The 25598-nt window shown below is 41.0% G+C and overlaps 1 protein-coding gene across 18 annotated transcripts in view; it reads left to right on the top strand.

The window, feature by feature from the left end:
• The first annotated feature begins 39 nt into the window (after positions 1 to 39).
• The window catches only part of synj1 (synaptojanin 1), a 29546-nt gene continuing 3987 nt past the window's right edge, over positions 40 to 25598 (top strand). The window contains exons 1-34 of one of the 18 annotated variants that reach the window (XM_039776678.1): positions 40 to 273; positions 1260 to 1423; positions 1643 to 1729; positions 2183 to 2450; positions 2697 to 2922; positions 3935 to 4018; positions 4382 to 4459; positions 8464 to 8525; positions 10520 to 10616; positions 11043 to 11218; positions 11306 to 11387; positions 11511 to 11663; positions 13189 to 13354; positions 13777 to 13800; positions 14276 to 14467; positions 15027 to 15111; positions 17243 to 17383; positions 17485 to 17677; positions 17751 to 17909; positions 18007 to 18163; positions 18311 to 18437; positions 18659 to 18871; positions 18958 to 19036; positions 19250 to 19415; positions 19578 to 19760; positions 19897 to 19935; positions 20292 to 20414; positions 20632 to 20670; positions 21219 to 21326; positions 23143 to 23184; positions 24020 to 24072; positions 24188 to 24377; positions 24478 to 24899; positions 25211 to 25234. In XM_039776678.1, the coding sequence (XP_039632612.1) occupies positions 1300 to 1423; positions 1643 to 1729; positions 2183 to 2450; positions 2697 to 2922; positions 3935 to 4018; positions 4382 to 4459; positions 8464 to 8525; positions 10520 to 10616; positions 11043 to 11218; positions 11306 to 11387; positions 11511 to 11663; positions 13189 to 13354; positions 13777 to 13800; positions 14276 to 14467; positions 15027 to 15111; positions 17243 to 17383; positions 17485 to 17677; positions 17751 to 17909; positions 18007 to 18163; positions 18311 to 18437; positions 18659 to 18871; positions 18958 to 19036; positions 19250 to 19415; positions 19578 to 19760; positions 19897 to 19935; positions 20292 to 20414; positions 20632 to 20670; positions 21219 to 21326; positions 23143 to 23184; positions 24020 to 24072; positions 24188 to 24377; positions 24478 to 24899; positions 25211 to 25231 (4359 nt within the window). In that variant the 5' untranslated portion in view covers positions 40 to 273; positions 1260 to 1299 and the 3' untranslated portion in view covers positions 25232 to 25234. The remainder of the gene's footprint in view (positions 274 to 1259; positions 1424 to 1642; positions 1730 to 2182; positions 2451 to 2696; positions 2923 to 3934; positions 4019 to 4381; positions 4460 to 8463; positions 8526 to 10519; positions 10617 to 11042; positions 11219 to 11305; positions 11388 to 11510; positions 11664 to 13188; positions 13355 to 13776; positions 13801 to 14275; positions 14468 to 15026; positions 15112 to 17242; positions 17384 to 17484; positions 17678 to 17750; positions 17910 to 18006; positions 18164 to 18310; positions 18438 to 18658; positions 18872 to 18957; positions 19037 to 19249; positions 19416 to 19577; positions 19761 to 19896; positions 19936 to 20291; positions 20415 to 20631; positions 20671 to 21218; positions 21327 to 23142; positions 23185 to 24019; positions 24073 to 24187; positions 24378 to 24477; positions 24900 to 25210; positions 25235 to 25598) is intronic. The other 17 variants (XM_039776664.1, XM_039776658.1, XM_039776659.1 and 14 more) reach the window with 17 other exon arrangements.

Here is a 25598-nt window from a genome sequence, read left to right on the forward strand (position 1 = left end):
AGAACATTTTGTGACTTCCTGTTGCAGGCTCTTTATTGAATATTAACGTGTATTTAATACCTCCAAGGACAGTTAACTGGATTTAGCTGATACATTATTTTATTTACGAACTCAAAATGCTCCCGTTGTATAAAAGCACAAGGTACATTTACTAACGTTAGTAACGTTGATGTAGGCGTGCTTTGCGTTGGAATGTACCATTTTTGCCAACACGGAAGGATTTTGTTGTGACAGCGGAGAAACCGAGAAGAAACCCGGCGGGGGCACTAAACGGTAAGGCAAAATTATCATCCCTTCCTTATATCAAACCCGCAACTGTAAGATAGAGCCGACATTCAAATATATGCACAGACTTATGTTTTACATGACTGAGTCACTCAAATATATGCATTGCAAGTAAATGTCATCTTATCATCCCGGACGTGCAGGTAACGTTCGTAACGTTACCACCATCAAAATACCGTCAGCTAGCGAATCATAGCTAACGTTACCCCTGTGATTAATTTAGCTAACTCAGCTAGCTAACGTCACCAGCCAGCATTAACGTTAGATAGGTAAACGAGAACTTTATCAGTTTAGCTATCTCTTTCGTTTTCTTAGTTGGTTTTTCACCTCTCAAAATCCACAGTTAAAGCTAGCTGGCGAGTAATATTAACGTTAGCGTTAGCTTCGCCTGCTGCAGTTGCATTATAAAGTCGTGACTGTCCGTGTCAGGATGGATGATATTTCAGTCCCTCGGCCTAACGTTATCTTTTACAGTGTTGGTGCTGCTCATAATCCCTAGCTAACGTTACCTGCGATATTCAGTTTAAAAGATACGTTTTTCATATGTTTCGGCCTTGGCTATGTCCGTAATTGATAGTTAGCTAGTCTTCTGATTTCGCAATGAAAGTTTTCTGGCGTTCACGCGTAATGTTATTACCTAATAATACGATAGGTTTCCATCATGTGTAATACAATTAACAATGTGTAATACAATTTCTAAATGTTTAAACAAAAAAAAAATGCATTACCTGCAATCAGAGTGGTTTACAATTATGGTAACGTTACTGTATTTACCGTCTTTGAAACGTCCTTATAGCCACAACATTAGCTACACATATTTGAAACTGACATTCATTTTTAACCAAACTTTATAAAAAAGCAAGCTATATATGTCACCTCTCCATAAATAATCAATTGACCATCGTACACTATAGTAGCTATTCAATAACAACTCTCTTGTCTGATATGCTGTTATTCATTCTTTTTGTTTTCAGGTCATAACGGAACGTTAGGTTTTTTCATCTTGGATTAACAATGGCATTCAGCAAGGGATATCGCATTTACCACAAGCTGGACCCACCCCCCTACAGTGTTATAGTGGAAACTAGAACCAGGGAAGAATGCCTCATGTTTGAATCGGGGGCTGTTGCTGTTCTGTGTAAGACATCTTGTTTGATTGCACTGTAATGAGAGATGATTTAAATACTCTTAACTCTTGCCCCACTTAAGGATGCTACAAGGGAATTGCAGCTATAAGATACATATCGTTGACTATAAAGTGATGGTCATGATTCTGTACTATTAATAAGTCACAGGGTACATTTAAAGGAGAGCACTACTAATATTCAACTTTGTGTTGCTTTTGTTTGTCTTCTAGCGGCGGCAGAAAAGGAGGCCATTAAAAACACATACGCCAAGATTGTTGATGCCTATGGCATCCTGGGTGTCCTCCGCCTTAACCTGGGTAAGCTACAGACACATATTCTTTATTCATTGCTCTTTGTTCCAGAAATTTCCTGGATTCAGTCCAACCTGAACCCAGGTTCTTGTGTGACTGTAAGTAGTCCTGTTGCTGCTGCTTACTTATAAGCTGCTTTCTCCTGCCCTCTACATAACCTTGAATACTCTTGTTGTCACAACAAAGTAAAAAGCCACGTAAAAGATTAAAGCTCAGTATTATAGATGGCTGAGATTTGACTGGCTGGGGATTTCCTTTAAAGGAGTGGTACCAAAGTTGAATTAACCATTTATTGTCCAGTCTCTTAATGCTTAATGTTTTATCATATGTTTTCTTCATGTAATGCTTCATGTCTATCAACATACTGCTTGTTTTTATCCCTTTTCTTTACAATTCACCATATATGTTTTCATACTCATTTACTCTTTTTTTTCACCATACTCCACCTTACTTATGCAGGTGACTCCATGCTCCACAGTCTGGTGGTTGTGACAGGATGCAGCTCTGTGGGGAAGGTGCAGGATTCTGAGGTTTTCAGGGTCACACAAACTGATTTTATATCACTGAAGAATGATCCAGGAGATGAGGACCGGATCGCTGAAGTACGAAAGGTCCTGAACTCAGGACACTTCTACTTTGCGTGGTCGGCCACTGGAGTCAGCATGGACTTGAGTCTCAATGCACATCGTAGGATCCTAGAGGACACTACAGATAACCGCTTCTTTTGGTAAGCGCATGAAATGTTTACTGTACCGAGGTAATAAGAAGTAGGCAGGTATTGGGCGTTAGCAATTTCTGAAGTAGTAGAAACTACTACTTAGTAGAACTAATTATGTGTTCTGCAATCTGCAAAGTCCTTCTGGTAAAATTGTTTCTTCTGAATGTGTGATTTGCAACTAAGATGTGAAAATGCACTGTTCACACTGAATTTGTTTGTGTGTTTACTGTTGTGTCTGTCTTGCTTAATCAATAGGAACCAATCTCTGCACCTGCACCTGAAACACTACGGAGTAAACTGTGATGACTGGCTGTTGAGGCTGATGTGTGGTGGTGTGGAGATCAGAACCATATATGCAGGGCACAAACAGGCAAAGGCTTGCACCTTCTCCCGCCTCAGCTCCGAGCGAGCCGGCACGCGATTCAACGTCCGAGGTACAAATGACGACGGACAGGTGGCCAACTTTGTGGAGACTGAACAGGTGACTCAGATGTTTCATCAATTTAGATCTCTCTTCCTGTTTGAGAGGTGTAGATGATAAAAGCTGCTGATTAAAAATCAGTTTGATACTGTAGTTGCATCAGTATCTGTATGCTCTGTGCACATGACCTTGGTTAATACAGTCTGTTTAAACATTAACTGTTGAGGAGCAAACCTGGTGCAGCCTTGTAGTGAAACACTGTTGTTCCAGCATTTTATGCTGTCACTGTAGAATGAAATTGTTCAACAATAATACTTTTTTTTTATTATTTTGCTTTTATTGCTGAGTCAGCACATTGTCTGTGGACAAATGCATATTTGAATACACAAGCTTATTTCTCAGCTCTTCATTGTGGAAAATTACTCAATTTGCATTTTCCCTTTTTATACTTTTATAGTTCCTGTTTCAGGAAACAAACACACAGCTATAGGTTGGACAGATACAGTTACAGTTGCAATACAATGAAATGCAGTACAACCACCAATATTTGCTGCCTCAAAAATTATCATATTGTCATTTAACTTTTTGTCAAAGTCTGAATAGAAATTGAATAGAATGGAATCTTCAGATGTGTAGTGGTTTGCAGGGTTTTGGTTGTGGTTATTTTGGCCAGCCCCTGTATTGTTGACAGCTTTTGGTCATGTTGATTAATGATTTAGGCCTCAAAAATATGCCATCAGCACACCACTGAAAAAAGTAGCCCCTTTACAAATGACATGATTTCTCCTTTACATTTTCCTTGTGTCCTGACAAAGCGATCACAGACACACATGCTGGTATTGTCTATAGCAATATAGTGATGTAATTTCCCTCTCTGCATTATACTCTCATAGAAGAATTAACTTTCTGTCAGTTACCTATGGTTTTAAAAAGGTTATATTCCTTTTTGATCTTTTTATCCTCCTATAGGTTTTATAAATTTATTATTTAACATGATATCTTTTCACAATCTGTGTTTAAAACATTGCAAATATAATTACGGGTAACCAAACGTTCCTCTCGTTTTGAACAGGTTATTTTCCTGGACGACAAAGTCTCGTCCTTCATACAGATCCGTGGGTCCATTCCTCTTTTCTGGGAACAGCCAGGAATCCAGGTATTGGAAACTAAACGTATTCTATAAAGAAAGCCTAGAATCGTAATTGTGAGGTTTTCATATATTAAGCCACATTATATGAAAATCATATAACAGCCTTCATGTTTGTGTAAACGTCCTGCCAATTTTGTAAATGCTGCAGTTGTAGATAAGGCTCACTTAATCTCAGATTGCACATTGTAAGTGTACACTGAACTCTGATGAAGCTACCACTCCTATGTGGAGCTCTTGAAAAACAAGAAAAAACACTTTAATTAAAAGACATTGTATTTGGCATTTATGGGGAATGAAACATCTCCTTGTAATTACACGGAGAATCTTTATCCTAGTTTTAACACATTTTATCCATGCTGCTGTGTTCAGAAAAAGAGCATTAAGGGTGTTTTGTTGCACCTGAATGAGAATCGGCACCCTAAAGGGACGGATGACAACCCCCACCTGGTATAACCTTCTTTTTGTTTTGGCTCTTGCTGGTGCTGGCACATTCATTTTGCAGATAGGGCTTTCTCTGTGCAATGCCTAAGGCCAGCGGTGAAAACCAAGGCAACCCAATCATGAATTTTTATCCAGGTTTCATGCCCAGTTATGGTGTTCATGTAATTGGTGACCTCACGATAAGCCATTTTGGAGATCTAAAGCAGGAACTAGGCTCACCTATTAAATGCACACCATAAACCACATCACTGGGATTCTCCTGCCCTTGTCCTGACATTGCACAGACTGGTGGATTAGATCAGACTTGGGGGAGGTTAATGATAGAAATAGTGGTTGGTAAAGGGCATTTTTCTGTTTTCTTCAGCTCCCAGACTTCATTGGTCAGGTGAGAGCTTGGTCTGAAAACATCCCCTAACCCAAATCCTTTTTACTTAGTCTGCTGATTTTCCACAGGAAACTGGATAGGTCTTAATTGATAATATAGAAGAATGAGCTGCTAAATATCTTAGAGGGCCAAGAAAAACCAAGACAATATTAGTCACCTCTTCAGTCCACAATGTCTATGGTTTGGTCAAAATACAGGGTAGTGGGCCCGGGGTTGTTTTCAGACAGAACTGTAATCTTCCTGCTTTTAAAGAACTGTTTAATCTTAGTCCCCTCTACCAATTGTGGCTTTGTATTCTTTCTTTCTTCTCCCCATACTCTCTTATTCATTCCTTGAGCAGGATGGTTAGTTTCAGTTTTATCCAGAAGAAGAGTTATTAATCTTTCTGCAGTAAGCTTGCATTAGAAATCGTGGTGGATTACTCTCTAAATCATACCTGTAGTGTAGTGTCATAAAACCCTGCTGCAAAAGATGTAAATAAGTAAAGTAGGGCTGCTGCCTCATTTTAGGTCGCTTTCACACAGCAGTTTGGTGTGTTTCAAAGGTGAAGTTGCAACATTGTTGCATTTTTCATTTGGTTCGGTTTGCTTTCACACTGCACTTTGTCAAACGCACCAAACACTGTCACGCGGTGGAAACAGTCGCTTGTTTTTTGGATGGAATATCCAAAACTCGCCGACACTTCTAGTCCCAGAAATAATGGACCAACACCAAATTTACGTCTTGGGTTTTCTGGTTCTGCTTTGGTGTTTCTAATATTTCAGAAGAAGGCGAACAATGTGAGCAGAACCAATCAGAATCTTGATGGGCGGTTCTAAACTCTGCACAGAGCCACTGCAAAATAGTTGTTCAAGTGAAAACTCAGATTGGACAGATAGTCTAGCTAGCTGTCTGAATTTACCCTGCAGAGTTCTGAGGAGCAGTCAAACATAGTCCTCATCATACCACCGAATTTTAAAATTCCAACACAAGGAAAGCGGAAGGAAACGGAAAATACATGCAACCAGCGAATTTCGAGAGAGAGAGAGAGAGAGAGAGAGAGAGAGAGAGAGAGAGAGAGAGTTTGGATTGCATTGCATTCTCACCTAAAGTGAGAGAGATGACTGTGTTCAACAGATCAATAAAGTCCTGTGTCAGCACTTCATACTGTTGACCCTATGTGCAGTATGATATTTTTCACAGTTGGGTGTGGTGTCACGATATGCAGGATTTTTTTCTGCCAAGTCAGAGACCATGTCCTTGGGAAAGCGTAGTATTTTGGTGTTTTTACTGCACATGCTTTTTTACATCTCTTGCAGCAGAGTCACCAACAATCAGAGTTTGAGGCCCCCTTGTTAGCTTTCCCTGTAGCCTTTTACTTTTTGAGTTACTCTCAGTCCTAACCCTGCTGTGTGGCGATTAGACGTAATCCAAGTTATCAGACGGAGATCCAGGGTGCTGCAGCAGTGGAGCATATCTGTTGTCCAGTTGCACATTTGGTTGTTGTGGATGTGTTTTGTTGCTAGTTCTCCATTTGGCAGCTGTCCACGGCTGTGTCCTAAGTACAGGGGTTTGATGAGGCGTACTGCCTGGATGATAATGCAGGCTAGCCGATCCTATCACAAATCTCAGGGCGCTTTTTACTCTGCCCGTTACTCGTCCTCCTTTCTCAGGAAAATGATTTACTCTTAGGCTTTGCACCAAGAGAGTTCCAGGGAGGACTACCTGCTGTAACCTGAGTCATTTCAAATGCTGTTCAGAAAGTTATTAAATATGCATAGCATAGACCTGCACTAGAGAGTGGAATGACAAAATGGCAGCAGCATGGAGCAAAATGTCTAGCCCTGCCAAACACAGGCCTAGCCAAAATAGGCACATACAGACATTCAAGCAGATCATATCTGGAGATAAAATGCACTGGTAATAATGATTGACTGGTGTGCTTGTCAATAGGAGAAAGAGGAGGCAGAAACTAATTGGTGCAGGAGGGATGATGACATTTGATTTTTTTCTTTGTTGATGACAAGCCATTAGAGACAGGAAGAGATTTTAAAAGCAAGAGAAGATAATCAAATTTGACAATGTTTAAACACAGGCAGAGATGGGTTGAGAACTACAAGGGAACAAGTGAGGACCTGCAATGCAGAGTAAATAGATTTTCTGTGTGCCGGCCGATGTGCACCTCAGCCTGTCAAGGTGTGGTCATGCCTGCCTTTACTTCTCTGTAAAGGCCATTTTACAGTCGCCGCAGCCAAGCTGGCGCACGCAAAGGTGACGTCAAAATGGCGTAGATCTAGCTGGCGTGCCAGGATTATTTTTTTTCAGCGACAAAGTGGAAACGGGATGCATGAACGAGCTCCTGGGCAACTGGATGCCAGGACTCTCAGAGTGACTGCAAGTCTCTCTTGTAAACTTACTGGGTTAAGATGAGTTATTTTATGGTGAATGAAAGCCTTGAACCGACGAAGTAGGTCATCGAATCAAATCGAAGCATTGATGGCAATGCTGCCGCCAGTTCTGCCGTTGTTTACCTTATTTTATTTTTATTTTTTTCTAGTCCGTAGAAATAGCAAAGTCGGTAGCCTTTCCTCATTAGTGCCACCTCTGTTCAGGAGAAGACTGCAAATAGTGTCGCGACCACCACGCGCGAGTATAAATAGTTACGGCGCTCCCATGACATCACACTGCCGCTCGACAGGTCGGCTGCGGCGAGTATACCCAACGTTTCAGGCTCTTTGGTATTTCTCCTGATTCAGTCAGCACCAATATACTCTCAAAATGAGAGAATATATTGCAGAATTAGTGAGACGAGAGGCAAAAGAAAAAAACATAAAAAGTTCCAATGACTGGTTGGACAACAAGATGTCTTTGCTGCATAGTGTCTTTGACTCTGTATGAACGAATCTCCCTATGCTGCCCCTGTGTTGCTGTTGTCCAATGGCTTGGTTCCACTATAAAATACACTATAAATGGCGTTTTTCCATTACATGGTACCTGCTCGACTCGCCTCGACTCTACTCGCCTTTTTTGGTTTTCCATTACGAAAAATAGTTCCTGGTACCCCCAGGTACTTTTTTTTATTTTTTTTTGTATCCCCTCCGTGGAGGTTCCAAGCGAGCTGAGGCGATACCAAAAGGTGACGTGGAAACCTGCAGACTACTGATTGGTCCGAGAGAATCGTCATTAATCACTGCGTCGTCATTGCTAGCGACAGACGGGGGTGTCCTGAACAAACCTGCCATTTTTAAATAGTTTAGCCAGTGGAGTTTTTTTTTTTTTTTTCTTTTGAAACAATTTTTTTCTTGCCGAGAGTAAAAAAACAACACACCTTCGACGTTCTGTGTGTGTGTCGCGTTAGGTCACGGCAGTTTCCTGCTATGACGACCAGCCATGCTCGCCTCAGGCATGAGGCGGTACTAAATCTGCAATGGAAAATGGAGGACGGGGCACCGCGGTCGAGAGTAGAGTAGAGTAGAGCTGGTACTAGCAGTGGGTAAGCGCCAAAAGTGTTTCCACTGTTCAAATGCTATCCCAAATTTCTATCCCAACTTCATTCTTCACCACCAGGTTTCCTGGTCATCTGCAACATGTGTGTTTGCACAAAATTTGGTTTTCAGTTAAAAACTTGCTGTCTCTTAACCTGCAGGTTGGCTCTCATCGTGTCAAGCTCTCAAGGGGATTTGAGGCAAATGCACCAGCATTCGAAAGGTAATTATTTGTGTGTAGCAGTTTTTAGCTGCTTCATGTGGCATACAACAGATTACCATTCCTCTTACCATACTATGTTTCCTCCAGTCACTGCCCAAGGCACAACAGAGAAAAAAACTCTCCAGACTCTTGAAGGAGAAGATGTTAATTGAAGTGTGTCCTTGGAGGCCGGTTTATTGCAGTGAACAGAAAGGACACAATAGTAACCCTTGATCAGCTGTCGACCTTAATAATCTGTATTTTATATTAATTGCAGACAGTTTCTTTGCAAAAGTCCTTCCTTGACTTTTTGCACATCTCTTATGCATGGCATTCAGCTCCAGATAGACTATTTTTCTTCCCAGTAGTAGTATCGTTCCAAATTTTTGTCTGAGAGTTGGAGAAACCGAATTGGAGACCAGATGGGCAGTGACAAATGTGTGCCTCCTAAAATGGAATCTTCCACATTTTTATGTAGAACTGATTGAAACATTTGTCTAGTTTCTTTACAGAAGGAAGATCAATGTTTGCAAGTATCACAACATAATGTTAATTCTAAATGCTCACAAAGCTTGCAGTCTGATACCTAAAAACATTTAAAATATATTTATATATATTATTATACACATTACAGATGCAGGGTTAGCATCAAAGCAGTGCCCTTCAGAGTTGTTAGTTTACTTAGGGGCACTTAAGCCAGATGGATTGTCGTTGTTCCTAAACCCAGGCCCTCTAGAGCAGTGGTTCTCAAACCTTTTTCAATAATGTACCCCCCTTTGAAATATTTGTTAGCCAAGTACCCCCTGATGAGTGCAAAGCATTTTTTGGTAGAAAAAAAGGCTATATAAAGAGGTACATTACAGCTCTGCACCATTAGTGATTTACTTAACAATCTTGTAACTGAAACAAACTTAAATGTTACTTCAAATGTTTAGAATCCATAACTAAATTGATTTGATGAATTATGCATGACTGATATATTTGAGTAGTAGTATTTTGATTAACATTTCAAAAAGGAATCTCACGTACCCCCTACAGTACTCCAAAGTACCCCTAGGGCTACACGGAACCCCATTTGAGAAACACTGCTCTAGAGGACAGATAATTACCCTAATCACTGTGGCACACCCTGATAGTACCGTGTCTGGTTTCATCCATATCAACTTTCTGTTGCCACCCTGTCAGTCTCAGAGCAGCCATGCTGTTCACTCAGTTCAAGTTAACATAATGCTGTAAAGCTATGAAGACCAACAGTGGTTCTTTTCTGGTCGTTTCTAGACATCTTGGACTTTAGAATTCTGCACGTCAAGACAAGCATGCCAGATGGTGAACCAGTTATATTTAAAATAAATAAATAGAAGAAGCACATTGTAATGCAACTAGTCTTTTTCAGTATCTGTCCAGATTGGGATTCATGACTCATCCTCTGTTTTATTGAGTCAGTTTTCTGCAGGGACAGCCATATCAGACAGTCATATGTCTGTGTTGAAATTTCTTAAATAGTAAGGCCAACAAAACATCTTTTATAAACTTGGTAAAAGTAGCAGAGTATAGCCTAGGTCTGCTGTTTTCTCTGCTGGATGGTGCTGCTGTTTCATCCATGTCCATACAAATAAGCAGTAAGACGTATACTTTTGAATTCATTGCACATTAATATTTCACTGTTGACTCCAAAAGTGAGGCTTGAATCCACATTTACTTGTCATTGTTGATTTGTCATGTCCCGTTCAAAGTCATTGTATTCCTGTGCCATACATGTAAAAGTAACTGTTTGAAACAAGTGTGACAAAAGGCTTGTCAGTGGGTTTAATTCCTGTGAAATAAACAGTGTATTGTGTTTCTGTACAGTAGACATGTGGGCCAAGCAGGTGTTTAGATGCGATGTTGCTGTGCTGCTGCAGCCCTGATTTATTTATTAAGTGATCTTGTGTGTATATTGGTGAACCATTAGTTAGTATGTTATGCCATTTTAAGCCTTTACTGCTTATTATGTAAGTGTATTATGTTCTGTCCAGACACTTCACAGCACTGCGGAGGTTGTATGGTAAACAGGTGATCATCAATCTGCTTGGGAGTAAGGAAGGAGAACACATGCTCAGCAAAGCTTTTCAGGTGAGAGGAGCCATTCTCTGTCCCCCAACGCTGAAATGTACTGCAAGACATTTATGTGATGCTTCTAACAAAACAGACTTTGTCCAAAACACACTGGCAGCAGGTCTGGCAGGTCTTTGTAAGCCCACAAACTCGTCAGGTCACATTTTCCTCTGTGGTCCGTTAGCTGTCAAATCCATGTGTGGATTTAAGTGCAACGATGAGGAAGCTAAGTCAATAGTATTGCCAAAGGTCAACTGAGTCCTAGTTCTCAAACATGAGCATGTTTACAAATTTTCCTTAGAGTTCAAGCCATTGGTTTTGCATCAATTAATGCAAACTAATGTTGCTTCGTAGGTACAGGCAAAACACTTTGCATGCACAACATTTTTGCATTCAGTTTGAATTTCTGTGAATAAGTCCTCTTCCCCTCTCTGTCACTCTCAGAGTCACCTGAAGGCATCAGAGCACGCAACAGCAGTCAAAATGGTGAACTTTGACTACCATCAAAATGTGAAGGGAGGCAAGGCAGACAAACTCCACAGTGTCCTCAAACCCTACATCAGCAAGTTCATGGAAGAGTGTGGGTTCTTCTACTACTCGGGAGAGACGGGCATCGCAAGGTGAGAAATAAATACAAACGTGCATAAAGTAGTATTAAATGTAACTTTTATTATTTCTTCTTAACATTATATAACATGTCTTTTTAGGACTCAGGGTGGGACCATTAGAACTAACTGCCTGGACTGTCTGGATAGAACCAACAGTGTCCAGGCCTTCTTTGCCCTTGAGGTAGGAGTCTGACACAGTATGCTCTTGTTTTGTTATAAAATAGCATTTGAATTTTTCTGTGAAAGTTGATTGCTTTTAGTGGTGATGCTTATAGTCCTAATCCCCTGTTCCTCACCACACCAGATGTTGCCAAAGCAGCTGGAGGAAATGGGTCTGACGGAGAAGCCCCAGCTGGTGGCCAGGTTTCAGGAGGTTTTTAGGACCATGTGGTCTGCCAATGGAGACTCTGTCAGCAAGATCTACGCGGGCACAGGTGCCCTGGATGGCAAGGCCAAGGTACACAATATGGACACACTAAAAGCACACAAATACCAGTTCACAGTAATTCACAGTTTCACAATTGAGGCAACATGTTACAAGAGCTGCATTTTATGTAGGAGTACCATGATTTTGTCAGATTGTATTCATTTTGACACTTTGTCAACCTGCTGTTACAATGTCCTCCCAATTGTTGATACTGACTGGTCAATTCCAACTAAAGAGAAATGTTTACAGCTTTAGCTAAGGCAAGATTTTCAAAGATATTTAAGCCCTATAAAAAAAAGCTTGAGAGAGGATCACAAAGGCTCACTATTGTCCTTCACAACCTACTGTCAGCTTACACATCTTAAACATCTCAGTTTAAGCATGCTCATAGCACCCTACGGAAGGGAAAAGATACATGTCCACTTTTAGAAAGGCACAAATGCTGGCACCTGTGCAGTAAAGAAAAAAATCCCTGTAAGTTGACAGAACTGGGAACCTAAATTGTTACCTTTTTTACATTGATCTTAAACCATAAACAGCACTCAAGATAATGTCTAGTTATGCACTGTGCATGCAGTGACAGAGCTGATCCTCTCTGTGTGTAGAACTGTGTGCTTTAGTTTCTTAACTTTTGTGTGCTATCTCTTTCTGCTGTCCTTTGGACCTCTCTACCTCTGTGGTAAGTTAAAAAACAAGTCTGTTGTTTTTGAGCTGTGGGCGTATGTCTGGTGCATTATTGATTTCAGTGTCTGGGTTAAATGATTATGATTAGGGGCACCTGGTTAGCTCACCTGGTTGAGCGTGCGCTCCATGTACAGAGGCTCAGTCCTTGTCGCAGCAGCCGCAGGTTCACTTCTGACCTGCGGCCCTTTGCTGCATGTCATTCCCAATCTCTCTCCCACTTTCCTGTCTTAATCTGTCTTATCAATAAAGGCAATAAAAGCCCCCCCCCAAAAAAATTATGATTAATGATTACGTGATAGGTGGGACCTCTTTATTTAAAAGAAAATAAATAAATAAAAATGGTGGTATCCATGTGATGAATACTGTCTTGACCTGGTAACTCTCAAAAGCTCCATGGAGTGCTCTACTGATCTACATAAATTGAGTTTAAAAGAAGGAGAATTGCTATTGCTTGTTAAGGGATCATTTTCCTACTACAGTATCCTCTCTGATTGTTGCCTACATTATCTGGCAACATCTGCTGTCTTGATTGGATGATCTTGGAGGAATCAGTTTCAAATTATTGCCATGTGGCATTTAATCAAACCAGGTTGCACAACAAATCAGTGACCTTTTTTTGATCCTTCCCGGTCAGTTCAAAAATCTATGTTGCTTGGATGGATACTTGCTTTCTGATGTGTTCCTCCTTTTCTTATCTTCTGTGGTTGGAGTGGGAAGTGCAGACATTTAAACCAAGTGGGAGTAGAGCTAATAATTAGGCAAGGCAGCTTTATTTGTAAAGCACATTTCAGCAACAGGGCAATACAAAGTGCCTTACATAAAACATTATGTGGTGTTAATTAAGGTGTTTTTTTTAATTGTCTGTTTGTAGGCGGGGAAGCTAAAAGATGGTGCTCGTTCTGTGACAAGGACCATCCAGAACAACTTCTTTGACAGTTCTAAGCAGGAGGCTATAGACATCCTGAGGCTGGGCTCCACACTCAACAGTGATTTGGCAGACAAAGCTCGGGCCCTGCTCACCACTTCCAGTCTTTATGGTAATTGTTTACAACATATGACATTTTTGATTGAGTCAATGGATCACATCTTACCTGAAATGTACTTATGAGTAGTCTAACAAATGCTTGGTTATAAATGCAAGTGTTTGCTCCATATTACCTGTTGCTGATTCTATATTTTGTAATTTCAAGAAAAACTTTCTTTCTGCTCCATCTAGGAGGAATTGTTTGAATATTTTGACAAGTTTTGACCTGTATCTGTTATAGCCCTGTTAGCCAGAAGCTACTCTGCACAATAGAAGGGTTTGTCTGCACCGCATCAAGTGTAATCTCCATGTGCCAGCTCTCTGTCCCAGTTAGATTAATGCTGACTGACTACTCTGCTAAATTTATCTGTTGATGCACTGGTTAACCCGCCCTTCTCTCCCTTCTCTCCCCCCTGCTCTTGCACACAATCTTAGTCACTGAGCCCGTCTTACAATCAGGTATAGTAACTGACAGACTGCCCCCAGTGGATGGATTTTTTGATCCTTCCCGTCATATAGTTGTCCTATCATTTGTGTTTGCTACTCGTTATTGTTCATTGATTTATAATCCAATGTTGGTAGTGGTTTAGTGTGTCTGTTCCATATCATCAGTCTTTTGCAGTAGTGGTTCAAAGAATGAGGATGCTAAATTTCGCAATGAAATGTAACATCACTGAGTGGACATTTATAGACGGAAATAAACCAATACCAAGGTTGATTATTTGAATGTTATCTGCATTTCAACAAGAGTTCTGGTTTGTATGCTTTTTCCCACACCCTATGTTTTAGAACATTGTTTATTTGGATGTTCTCCCATTGGTTTTGATAAGACCTTTTCCGTTTTTGTTTTGTTTCCCCGTATGCCACCCCTTCCTGCAGACACACACATACTTAACCATTTTATACTCTAATCCTACTCTCCTCCCTTCTAAAGCCTCCCCAAGAGTATTGCTGGGAATGTGTCAGAACTACCATAAATACACGAGGCCCAAGAAGATCCGGGTGGGTGTCGGGACCTGGAATGTCAACGGGGGTAAACAGTTTCGCAGCATTGCTTACCGCAACCAGACACTCAACGACTGGCTGTTAGATGCTCCAAAGAAGGCAGGGCATCCTGAGTTCCAGGGTATGTCAGTGTGTATTTATCTGCACTCTAAATGTCTGGAATGTATGTTCCATTGGGCTGCTCCTAGTTATTAGGTGAAAAGAGTAGTTTGACGTTTTGGGAAATACGGTTATTCGCTTTTCTGCCGAGGATTGGATGAAAACAACGATACCACTCTTATGTCTAACTATAAAGCTACAGCCAGTTAACTTAGCATAAAACGGGGACAACAGCTATCCTGCCTCTGTCAGAAGGTAACAAAATCCAGCTACCGGCACCTCTAAAGCTCACTGTTTAACATGTTATATCTCCTTTATACATTTGGGTGGTTTAAAGGGGGGTTATGTGCCGGTCTGGACTGTTTCTTGGCTGGGCACACTAACTACTTAAAGTGACTGGTATAGATATATATATATATATATATATATATATATATATATATATATATATATATATATATATATATATATATATACCTAAACAGTATCTACATTATGTAGCTAAATTTGTATGTTAAAATATGATGTTCATTTTTTATTAGATGCTTTTGTTGAAATTTTTTAATTTTTTTTCTTTACAGATAGCAAAGCCAACCCCATAGATATCTTTGCCATCGGTTTTGAGGAAATGGTTGAACTGAATGCTGGCAATATTGTCAGTGCGAGGTATGTGTGCAAGTTCCAGCCTCCGATAATGACCTTTTATATTTTTACCTTTAGGATAGATAGGAGATGAGCTCCCTACAGCCTACTCTTTAGCTAGTATCAAGCATGCGGTTTTCAAAAAAGAAAGTTATGAAATATTAAAATGCATTAATTACATTTAAAAGGGTATTGAACATACAGTATGTAAAATCCTGAAAAGGTGGCTATGATATTTTTGCAGTTCCTGAATTTGCCCCTGACATAATAAGATGATTAAGCTGAGCTGGACTGCTTCGGCCTGAGCCGACAAGGCTAATGTCACTTATCCAGATGTGAATTCTTTTGGCTATACCAGTGGTTCTCAACCTTTTTTGTGCCAGCGCCCCCCTATCCATTATCCAGGTCCACTAACGCCCCCCATCAAATATTATGTAGGCTAATTGCCCCGAATATTAATGATTACGCCCTAATATAGGCCTATTATTGTTGTTACTATTGTTATCAAAAATAATCAAAAAAATCAAATCATTGAATGCCAAACAACACATGTATTAGTTTCCCAGGTATCAAAAAGCCATGTGAATAGAAATTATATATATTTACAGGTTTTTTTAAAAATGCAACCATTTGACATTCAAATTAAATAACATTAGCCAATCAGAACGACTAGATATGTAACATTCAAACTATAATTAGGTATTATCAAAAGGCCTGCTGCATGTCCCTGGTGTGAACCTCAGCACCTTCATAAGATGACTATAATTTGAATGTCCTTTTTTGTTTGTGACGTGACCTTGGGTGTCATGAAAGGCGCTTTAAATAAAATGTATTATTATTATTATTATTATTATTACAATACAAACACTAACAGTAGCCAATCAGAAACAGCTAGCAATTTAACATTCAAATCTATTTTTCATTCAAATCTAAATCTATAATCGAATCCAACGGAAAACAAGCTGGCACTTATCAAGGGGTAAAAGGAGAAGGATTACACACACACACACACACACACACACACACACACACACACACACACAGTATTTTGGTGATGACAAACGACTTGAAGAACGACACCTACTGCCGAATTTAAATAATTTTACAACCTTTGAAAGTTAGTGAGAGCTGTTTTTTGATGCTTAGAAGAGTCTAGGTTAGAGGAGTATAGGTTTGCTATCGCCTGTCTTGCGAGTAAATAGCAGAAAAAAACGTTTGGAGAAACGCACCCCCATATCGCGGTGTGTTTTGTGGAGGTGTGAGAGTCCCGTACAGTAAACAGTGACATGAATGCCTGTATCGCTTCCATAAGAAAGTTTTAAAACCCCAAACACAAGCTCTGAACTGGCCGGGAGTAGCTCTGAACTGGCCGGGAGTTTGTGAACCAGCTAAATGTTTGCGAAACAACAAAGCACAGTCGATGTCTCTCGCACGTCTCTTTTCTTTCTCTCTTTCTCTGTGAAATGAAGCTGCCTTCAGGAGCAGTAGGAAACGTTGTGTTCTATAAACGATCTGACGAAAAACGGTTACTGTGAAATATAAAGTCTACTTGTGCTACATTTGGGGGTTAAAGAATACAACACGACGTCACGGCGATTGCTTTTCTTTTTTTTTATCTGAACGCAGCTTCACGTAGTAGGCTAGGCTACAGAGTTCATTTAAGATTACCTCTGACGTCCCGTTTCCATGAAGGCAGCACAGAGCTGCGCCAAACTAAGCTGACAGAAGCTCAGAAGAGTTATGATACACTGATACACTGTCTCATCCAGTCGCAGTGCTGTAAACTGGCAGCTTTTAATGTTGTAGACCACTGATTTTATTAGTAGTTTAAGTGTAAACATGTATTGTTATTGTGAATCTTTGGTTTAAACTAGCTTTCAAACAAACGCCCCCCAAGGGCACCTCAATGCCCCCCTTTCCAAAATATTGCTTCCAACGCCCCCCATCATCTTCTGAACACCCCCTGGGGGGCGGTACCGCCCCCGTTGAGAAACACTGGGCTATACAGTATATCTTGAGGAGGAACTAAGTGGATTTTGTCATCTTAAAATTTAACATATAATAAAATGTTAATTGTCCTCTCACTCACTTTATGTTTCTGGCTTGTCTGGGTGGTATATATTTTTTACTGCACATCTTTCTGTTTTTGTCTCAGCACTACAAACCAGAAACTATGGGCAGCTGAGCTCCAAAAAAACATATCGCGGGACCACAAGTATGTGCTGCTTGCTTCAGAGCAGCTGGTCGGAGTTTGTCTGTTTGTTTTCATCCGCCCACAGCACGCACCCTTCATCAGGTATGAACTGGACCCATTATCACGAAAGAGTCTTATATAGTTATACTGTAAATCACAGTTATTGTAACAAATGTAAACTTGTTATTCAATACGTTTTGCAGGGATGTTGCTGTAGATACTGTAAAAACTGGTATGGGTGGGGCTACAGGCAATAAAGGAGGTGTAGCCATCCGCCTGCTCTTCCACACCACCAGCATCTGCTTCGTCTGCTCCCACTTTGCTGCTGGCCAGTCACAGGTCAAGGAGAGGAACGACGACTACAATGAGATCACGCGCAGACTCACCTTCCCCATGGTATTAACAAGCATTTTTACAAACACGTTTTTGCATAACGTAAAAATAACCGCATCTCTCTTGTCCCTGCCAGGGTCGTCTGCTGTACTCGCATGACTACGTTTTCTGGTGTGGAGACTTTAATTATCGAATCAGTCTGCCCAATGAGGAAGTGAAAGAGCTAATCAAACAGCAGAACTGGGATGCCTTGACAGCTGGGGACCAGTTGTTGGACCAGAAGAATGCTGGTTTGGTATGACCTACAGCACACGTGCATGTTTACAGCACTGATAACTTTTACTTCCTCTCAAAAGGAATTGCATGTACTAATGCGAAGACCTCTTCAACAGGTTTTCCGAGGTTTTATCGAGGGGAAGATAGATTTTGCTCCCACCTATAAGTATGACCTCTTCTCAGAAGATTATGACACCAGTGAGAAGTGCCGCACACCAGCCTGGACTGACCGCATACTCTGGAAGAGGAGGAAGTGGAACTTTAGCAAAACAGGTAAGATGCAGAGCCACTTCAGAGAAGTCTAACTAACCCAAATCATCTTCTTCCCTTCTATCTCAGACATTGTGACTGAAGACAACATTACAGCACTGGCAAAAATATGGTTTTAGTCTTATTATTGCATTTGTGCATGTTTTGCAGCTGAGGAGATGAATGTAGTAGGGGCAGGTTCTACTTCTAGGGACAATGAGGACGATCCAGACAATCCCTGGAGCCCTGGGACTTTGAAGTACTATGGCAGGGCTGAGCTTAAGACCTCAGACCACAGGTAATTAACAAGATACATAGTGGAGCGAATTGATGATATTGAAGTTTCACCTATAGCAATATAAATTGCTGCATTTCCATCTCATGTCACATCTGTGTTGTCAAGTGGAAATGACTAATCACATAGACTGTGAAATATACCATAACAATGGTGAAAACAAATATATGGTGTTTGTCTTTAGTCAAATATCACCGTCCTCAAGGTCTCCTATCTTTCTTTAGGCCCGTGGTGTCGATAATAGATGTGGACATCCTGGAGGTCGACCCGGACGCGCGGCACCAGGTCTACAAAGACGTCATTGCCCTGCAGGGGCCTCCAGACGGCACCATCCTGGTGTCCCTCTGCTCCTCCGGCCCTGACGACTACTTTGACGATGCGCTCATAGACGAGCTGCTGGACAAGTTTGCTCATTTTGGAGAGGTCATCCTCATCAGGTGAGCCTGACACCCCGCCGCACCCAGACAGACATGTATCACCTGCAGACAGTGAGACTGCATTGACAGTGTCCTTGTTTATGCAGGTTTGTTGAGGAGAAGATGTGGGTGACTTTCCTGGAAGGTTACTCTGCTCTTGCTGCTCTGTCTCTCAGCGCCTCCACTGTAAGTCGTCGCTGATTATATTAATTGCTTCTAAGCTCTAGCCATAAGTCTTAACATTAATAATATAAAATGCGTTAAATGTTTCCATCTCTATTGTTTAACCTTAGTCAATCATAGTTTTAATCACCACTGTGCACAAGCACTTTTTCCTCAATTGTATACCTGGGAACCAATATCTACTTCTCTCTTGTATGTATTTTTGTGACATTGTAGGTCCTCGGCAAGATGTTGGATATCCGTCTGAAGAGTCCAGGTTGGATCAAGAATCTAGAGGATGAGATGAGCGTGGATAGGATCTGTGGAAGCATCCCCACGTCGGCCAGCTCCACCCTGCTGGCTGAGGACACGGACATGGGCGATGATGATTACGATATGGAAGGTGAGGGATGACCACCCAAGCAATTCCAATCCTTATCCTCAATCCTCTAATTTTTTAAATGAATGACAATTTATATTTATGTTTTTTGCCGCCACTGATATAGAGAAGGCTGTATAGATTACCCGTTTCAAGTACATGAATTTGTCTTGTCTCCTTTACTAGGTGATGTGGACGAGGAGGTGGAGGAGATCCTTCCCCAGCATCTTCAGCCTGGAGCAGGCTCTGGCCCTGGATCCTCCCCTCTCCCCTCCCCCCGCAGTAGTCCCTGTCCCTCCCCTACCCATGGAGAACCTACCGCCCCCAGCAGGCCTAGTCGTGGAGTACAACCCTCCCGACCATCACATGGTAAATATAATTTGTGGAGCATGATACACACCTGGAATCGGTAAACTAAAAGTAAAGTCCAGTAATCAGCTAAGGCTCCAGTCTTTGCCTGCTGGAATATAAACTGTAATTCTGTTCTGTTTGTAATTTACTGAAGCAGAGTTAAGCCCATCATCATTGAGGAGAGAAATTACAGGTAAAATGTAATGTGTGATAAATTTATCTATGTTTAGTGTTAGAAGGCTTGCAGTGTGTCTTCTAGTAAATTACTTGCTTCCTTTTAAGAACATGTTTTATGGTGCAGTATTAAAATGTGTGTAGTGTTAGCTTTATCTTTTCTTTGGTCAACACTAAATCACAGCTGTGCACATGGAAGGAATTGTAGGATTAGAACTAAGACTTCAGAAATAGGGCTCATGGCTTGATATACGTTTGACCAGTGTGGTTTGTCAAAGAAAAGAACATATTTATACTATTATAATTTTTACATTTAGGGCATTAAGCCATGCTTATTTCCAGATAAATTTTAATGTAGGCTTATTTATCTTCCAGGGCCTCCTGTTGACTTCCAGCCTGGTGCCCCCATGTCTCTAGAGCCCAAACGCCCGCCTCCCCCTCGTCCCCACGGCCCCCCAGCCAGACCAGCACCTCCTCAACGCCCACCACCACCTTCAGGTAAAGTATCATCCTTAACCTTATTCTCTACAGTTAATTAAAGCCTAATTTTCTGACATTTTAATCACAGAAGTATAGTCCGTAACCTCAGAGCAACCAAATAAAATCCTACATTGGAAGTGTGGATATAATTTTTTTTTAGCATGGTACAGAATGATATTTAAGGCAGGTGTTAACATGTTCACCTTTATCCCACTGCTTCGCCTCATTCCTGAAGGAGGCATGAGCCCTCTGCCAGTTAGAAAGGACTCTGGAGGTAAAGTGTGGAACGATGTGTTTATGTGCTTACATTGCTATAGCATTTGAAGTAGTGGCTGCTATTTTCCATTTCAGTTCAGCATCGAACAAGTTTTGTCTTAGTCTTAGTTTGCAGACGATTGTATGATGCTTTAACAAAAAAAGTGTATTTTTCACACAACCATTAACATGACATGAACCCTCTCCTACACCTGACAGGATGTACACACCGCTGTGCTGTTCTTGGGCTTAGCTTCAGCCAAAACTATCCACCCAAATCAATTTCGGAATAAAATTTGAAGTGGAAATAGGCCATGTGGTTGCAGAGTCATGCTTGATTTTAGGTGAACAGTTCATAGATTAAGTAAATTCTTACAGAGAAAATGTGGCTAGCTTTACAACAATATCCCTCATCTGTGGTATATCTGTGAGTACTATTAACGTGTAACCTAGACAGTTTCCTAGGTATTGTTGCCCTTATTTGAATTTATTTAATGTAGGAGTAGCTGGTAAGTCATGATGTATTTTTTTCATATTGAAATACCGTTTCCCCTCTTTGACTTTAAGACTGTGGCGAATGTCCCAGCCCACTGTTTGGTAGGAGAGGCAGTGAAGGTAACTGGCCTGGTAGGAGAGGCAGTGAAGGTAACTGGCCTGGTAGGAGAGGCAGTGAAGGTAACTGGCCAGGCAGTGTGTCTTTAAATGTCATCTGATCCCTGTAGACTTAGATCCAGTTGTCAATGCTTTTTTTTGGCATTGATAGTTTACCATTAACCAATTCTATATCTTGTGGGCCTTCATAGTCTTGTGTGTATGTGAGAGAGATGTGTTTGGTAGCCTGTTGTTAAAAAAAAATATATATATATATATATATATATATATATATATATTTTTTTTATTATTTATTAGTGCTGTCAAACGATTAAAATATTTAATCGCATTAATGTCATAGTTAACTCGCAATTAATCACACATTTTTATCGATTCTAAATGTCCCTTGATTTCTTTTTGTCGCATTATTTTTTCTCATTTTAATGCTCTTATCAAAAAGTGGATCGGCTTGCTTTGTGCTTTGTCGCCTGGCTTTGACGAGGGGGCGGAGAATTCGCATCAGCTGTGTGCTTTGCCATCAAGTGGTATTTCAGACTGGACGTGCTGCGGTGATAGCTCAGTTCACAACGATCTTGGTCTTGTCAATGGAACCATTTGGCAACTTTTTAAAAGTAAACTTTCCATTCAGAATCTTATTGGCATCCATTTTGGCGTCTCGCGCTCGCCATCCACTGAAAACGTGTATATACACACACAGTACATGCCAAAAGTTTGGACACACAGTCTCATTCAAATGCGTTTCCTTTTATTTTCATGACTATTTACATTGTCCATTCTCACTCAAGTCATCAAAACTATGAATGAACAAATATGGAATTATGTACTTAAAAAAGTGTGAAATAACTGAAAACATGTCTTTTTTTGGCCTCTACTGTGTGTGTGTGTATATATATATATATATATATATATATATATATATATATATATATATATATATATATATATACATACATACATACATACATACATACATACATACATACATACATACATACATACATACATACATACATATACATATATATATATATATATATATATATATATATATATATATATATATATATATACATACATACATACATACATATATACATACATACATATATATATATATATATATATACATACATACATACATACATACATACATACATACATACATACATACATACATACATACATACATTGGCTTATTTAAATGCAAAAAAAAATTATCCGGAGGAAAACATGTGTCCTTCCCCATTTAATATTCAGTGGTGGTTATAAATGTAATCCATCCCTACCAATTAGTGTTTAGCGTTAAGGATTAATAAAAACAACAACAAAAAAGAAGAGCAGGCATTTTCCGTCATGAGACCTTTTTTTTTTTTTTTATTGTATACGTTAGTATTGAGGTCTGGAAGTCAATATCACAACTTGTGCAAGAGTAATATGTATCAAAACGAGGCTACTTTAATCAGTCAATTACATTATTATCAGGAGTCACAAGTACAGACATTGCAGGCGACCATCTGACTGAAATGGCTGCAGATAGTAGGAAACTGGATGCCTCCCAATTGTACACACTCTATCATTATGGACTAAACAGGTATTGATTTGGTGGTCATAGTCTCTTTTCGTAGCTGGGGAGATTACGTGAGTTAAAGGTTCCGGACATAAAATGGTCTTAATGTCAGATCGGCTACAAGAAAATCTTCCTCGGGCAGGTAGATATTCCGACTCACACCATCTCAGGCATCACTGCTCTGCTGCATTTTTTACCAACATACGCTATTCCTAGTGCTTCTTGTAAAGTGTTGTCAATAGTAACACCTACTTCCTGTACTCCACTTTGTGCATAACAGTAATGTGGTTTGGTTTCCTTTGTGCTGCAAAGGACCAAAAAGCCCCGCTCTTCCTCAGCCAGATGCTGCTGCAGGTGAGTGCCACATAGCATGACGTAGCCTCACTTAGCATTAGCGTACTAATTAAATAAAAGGATTGTTACTCAATTATGTAGGTTTGTATTTGCCCCATCAACGGCCGTCTTTGTGTGGAGTTTTCTTGTACTTGCTGGGAGTGATATGGGACTGAGATTAGCCCTGTCTGTCCATTATAATCCTGTGTTATGTGTTTATACCCCAACACAAATTAAGCCCGTCCCAGGGTGGGGGATAGGGTTTGGTTGCTAAGCCTAATCGGAGACTTGGCCTGTCTTCAGCTGACCGATTTGTATGATGTGTGTGGTTAGCTGAATCCCTCTGTCTGGTGTGAGTGGTTAGCAGGGTTGACTTATGTTTGGTGGCTGTACAGTGATGTATTACAGAGAAGCAGACATCTAAGTCGCGTGGGAACATGTTCGCAGGTGCTGAGAGGGGTTCAGCAAGAGAATAGCAAAAGAAGATGTGTGTGCTCGCAAGCTGTGTGAGTAGCAGTTGGCTTACAGAACAAGGCCTGCCTCTCCTCCAGACCTCCTGCAGCTCAGGAATGACTGAGTCATCGTCATTAATAATTAGCCATGGGGAATTTGGTCTGTCATAGGTTGGGGTGAGTTTGCAGTGCACTTGTGTGATTTACAGTGTTTGTAAAATGTATTGCTAGTTTTCGTTCATTTGCTTGAACCTCCCATTTCCTAAAATGCTATAAAAACGCGATAAAAATCCTGCTATTCCTTACATCTCTCCCTAGAGGGCAGTGTCCACGCGATAGACACATTATAGTAAGATTTCTTTTGTTGCTAATGTAGCTGGTTTGTCTTTCTAAACTCTTTTCAGCTCGAGGCCAGGTAGCAGTGGGAGCTCCTGGACCTGGAGGTGCTCCCAGACCGGTGAGTTTACAACTCTGAATATCCACAACAAAAGGAGATCTTTTATTGTTTTTTTGTTTTTTTTTACCCAATTTGTTCATTTATCCCTATTCTCTATGACCTCTTCGTCATCCAGAATATCCCTGCTCGTGCTGGGGTAATCAGTATTCCCCCTCAGTCTCGCCCACCACCTCTCTCTCACCCTGGAGCACCCAGACCCATACCAGACGTGCATCCTGGGGCCCCTCGGCCCATCCCAGACACCCACCCTGGAGCCCCACGACCTGTGCCCAGTGGCCAGGCCAAACCTACTGACCTGCCTCTGGGTAAGGACGTGTTTTCACAGAGGGCATTATATCAACACTAGAATGTTATTAATGTGATAGAGTGAATTAAGCCTTAACTCTGTCCTGTTTCCTCTCTCAGGTCCTCCTCCTTTAGAGCCCCCTGCAGCGAGACCTCAGGTTCCATCACCCATGCAGCCCCAAACAGCTTCCCCTTCAGTTCAGTCCCAACTCCCACCAGCAATGCAGCCCCCCATGCAGCCCCAAACAGCTTCCCCTTCAGTTCAGTCCCAACTCCCACCAGCAATGCAGCCCCCCATGCAGCCCCAACCAGCTGCCCCTTCAGTTCAGTCCCAACTCCCACCACCGATGCAGCCCACATTTCCACCTCCACTCCAGCCACAGCAAGCTCCTAAAGCAGCGTCCCCTCCTGCCGCCACTGCTGCTACCCCCCCTGCTGGGCTTCCACAGGGTCTAGCCTCCCCTAAACCCCCACCACGCTCCCGCTCCTCTCACACTCTGCCACCTGATGCTGCCAAGTCTGAGACTGCCCCAGCTGCGCAGGTTGGTGCCAACTTCCTTTTCATTAAATTATTGGAATTTCAGTAACTGAATAAAGAACACTAACTATTACTATAATTATCTTTTGAGTACACTAAGCTTTTTCTGCTTGCATGTAGTCAAATAATGTATTACAGATTCTTGCTCAAATTCTGGTCATTAGACAAGATATTTTCTGCTAAATTTTGAGGAGTGTTGTGGAGACTGGGACAATAGCCTATTTCTACTCCTTTGTCTCACATAAGATGAGCTTAGTTGTCCGTGTCATTCTTCCTGCTTTTGTCTCTCTGATACATTTGTCTCTCTCTCACAAGCTGGAGAAGCCCTCAGGGTGACAGGTACTTTATATTAAACCACCTCTTTGTCTCATCCTCCATAGCACAACAGTCCTCTGCTCTGATGTTATTACCTCTCATACATTACACCCAGTAACCTCCTCTTCTCTTATTTCTTAATAACTTTTCCTTCCTTTTTATGTCTCCTCCTAAGTTATTTCAACCTGGATGTTTTTAGTCCACTGCAATGCCAGGCATTGTCTTGTGTTAGGCTCACAAAATGGAGCAGTCCTTGTCTTCTTTTTGTCGGTCAACATATCAAACCATAAATGACATGAAAAAATGACAGATGAAAATGTGATGTTTTGTTGTTAGCCATTTCTCCCTCACTAGTCTTTTCATATCTGCTCACTGTGGTTCAGGTGAT

The sequence above is a fragment of the Perca fluviatilis genome, chromosome 16 (assembly GCF_010015445.1).
Source record: "Perca fluviatilis chromosome 16, GENO_Pfluv_1.0, whole genome shotgun sequence".
Classification (NCBI taxonomy): Eukaryota; Metazoa; Chordata; class Actinopteri; order Perciformes; family Percidae; genus Perca; species Perca fluviatilis.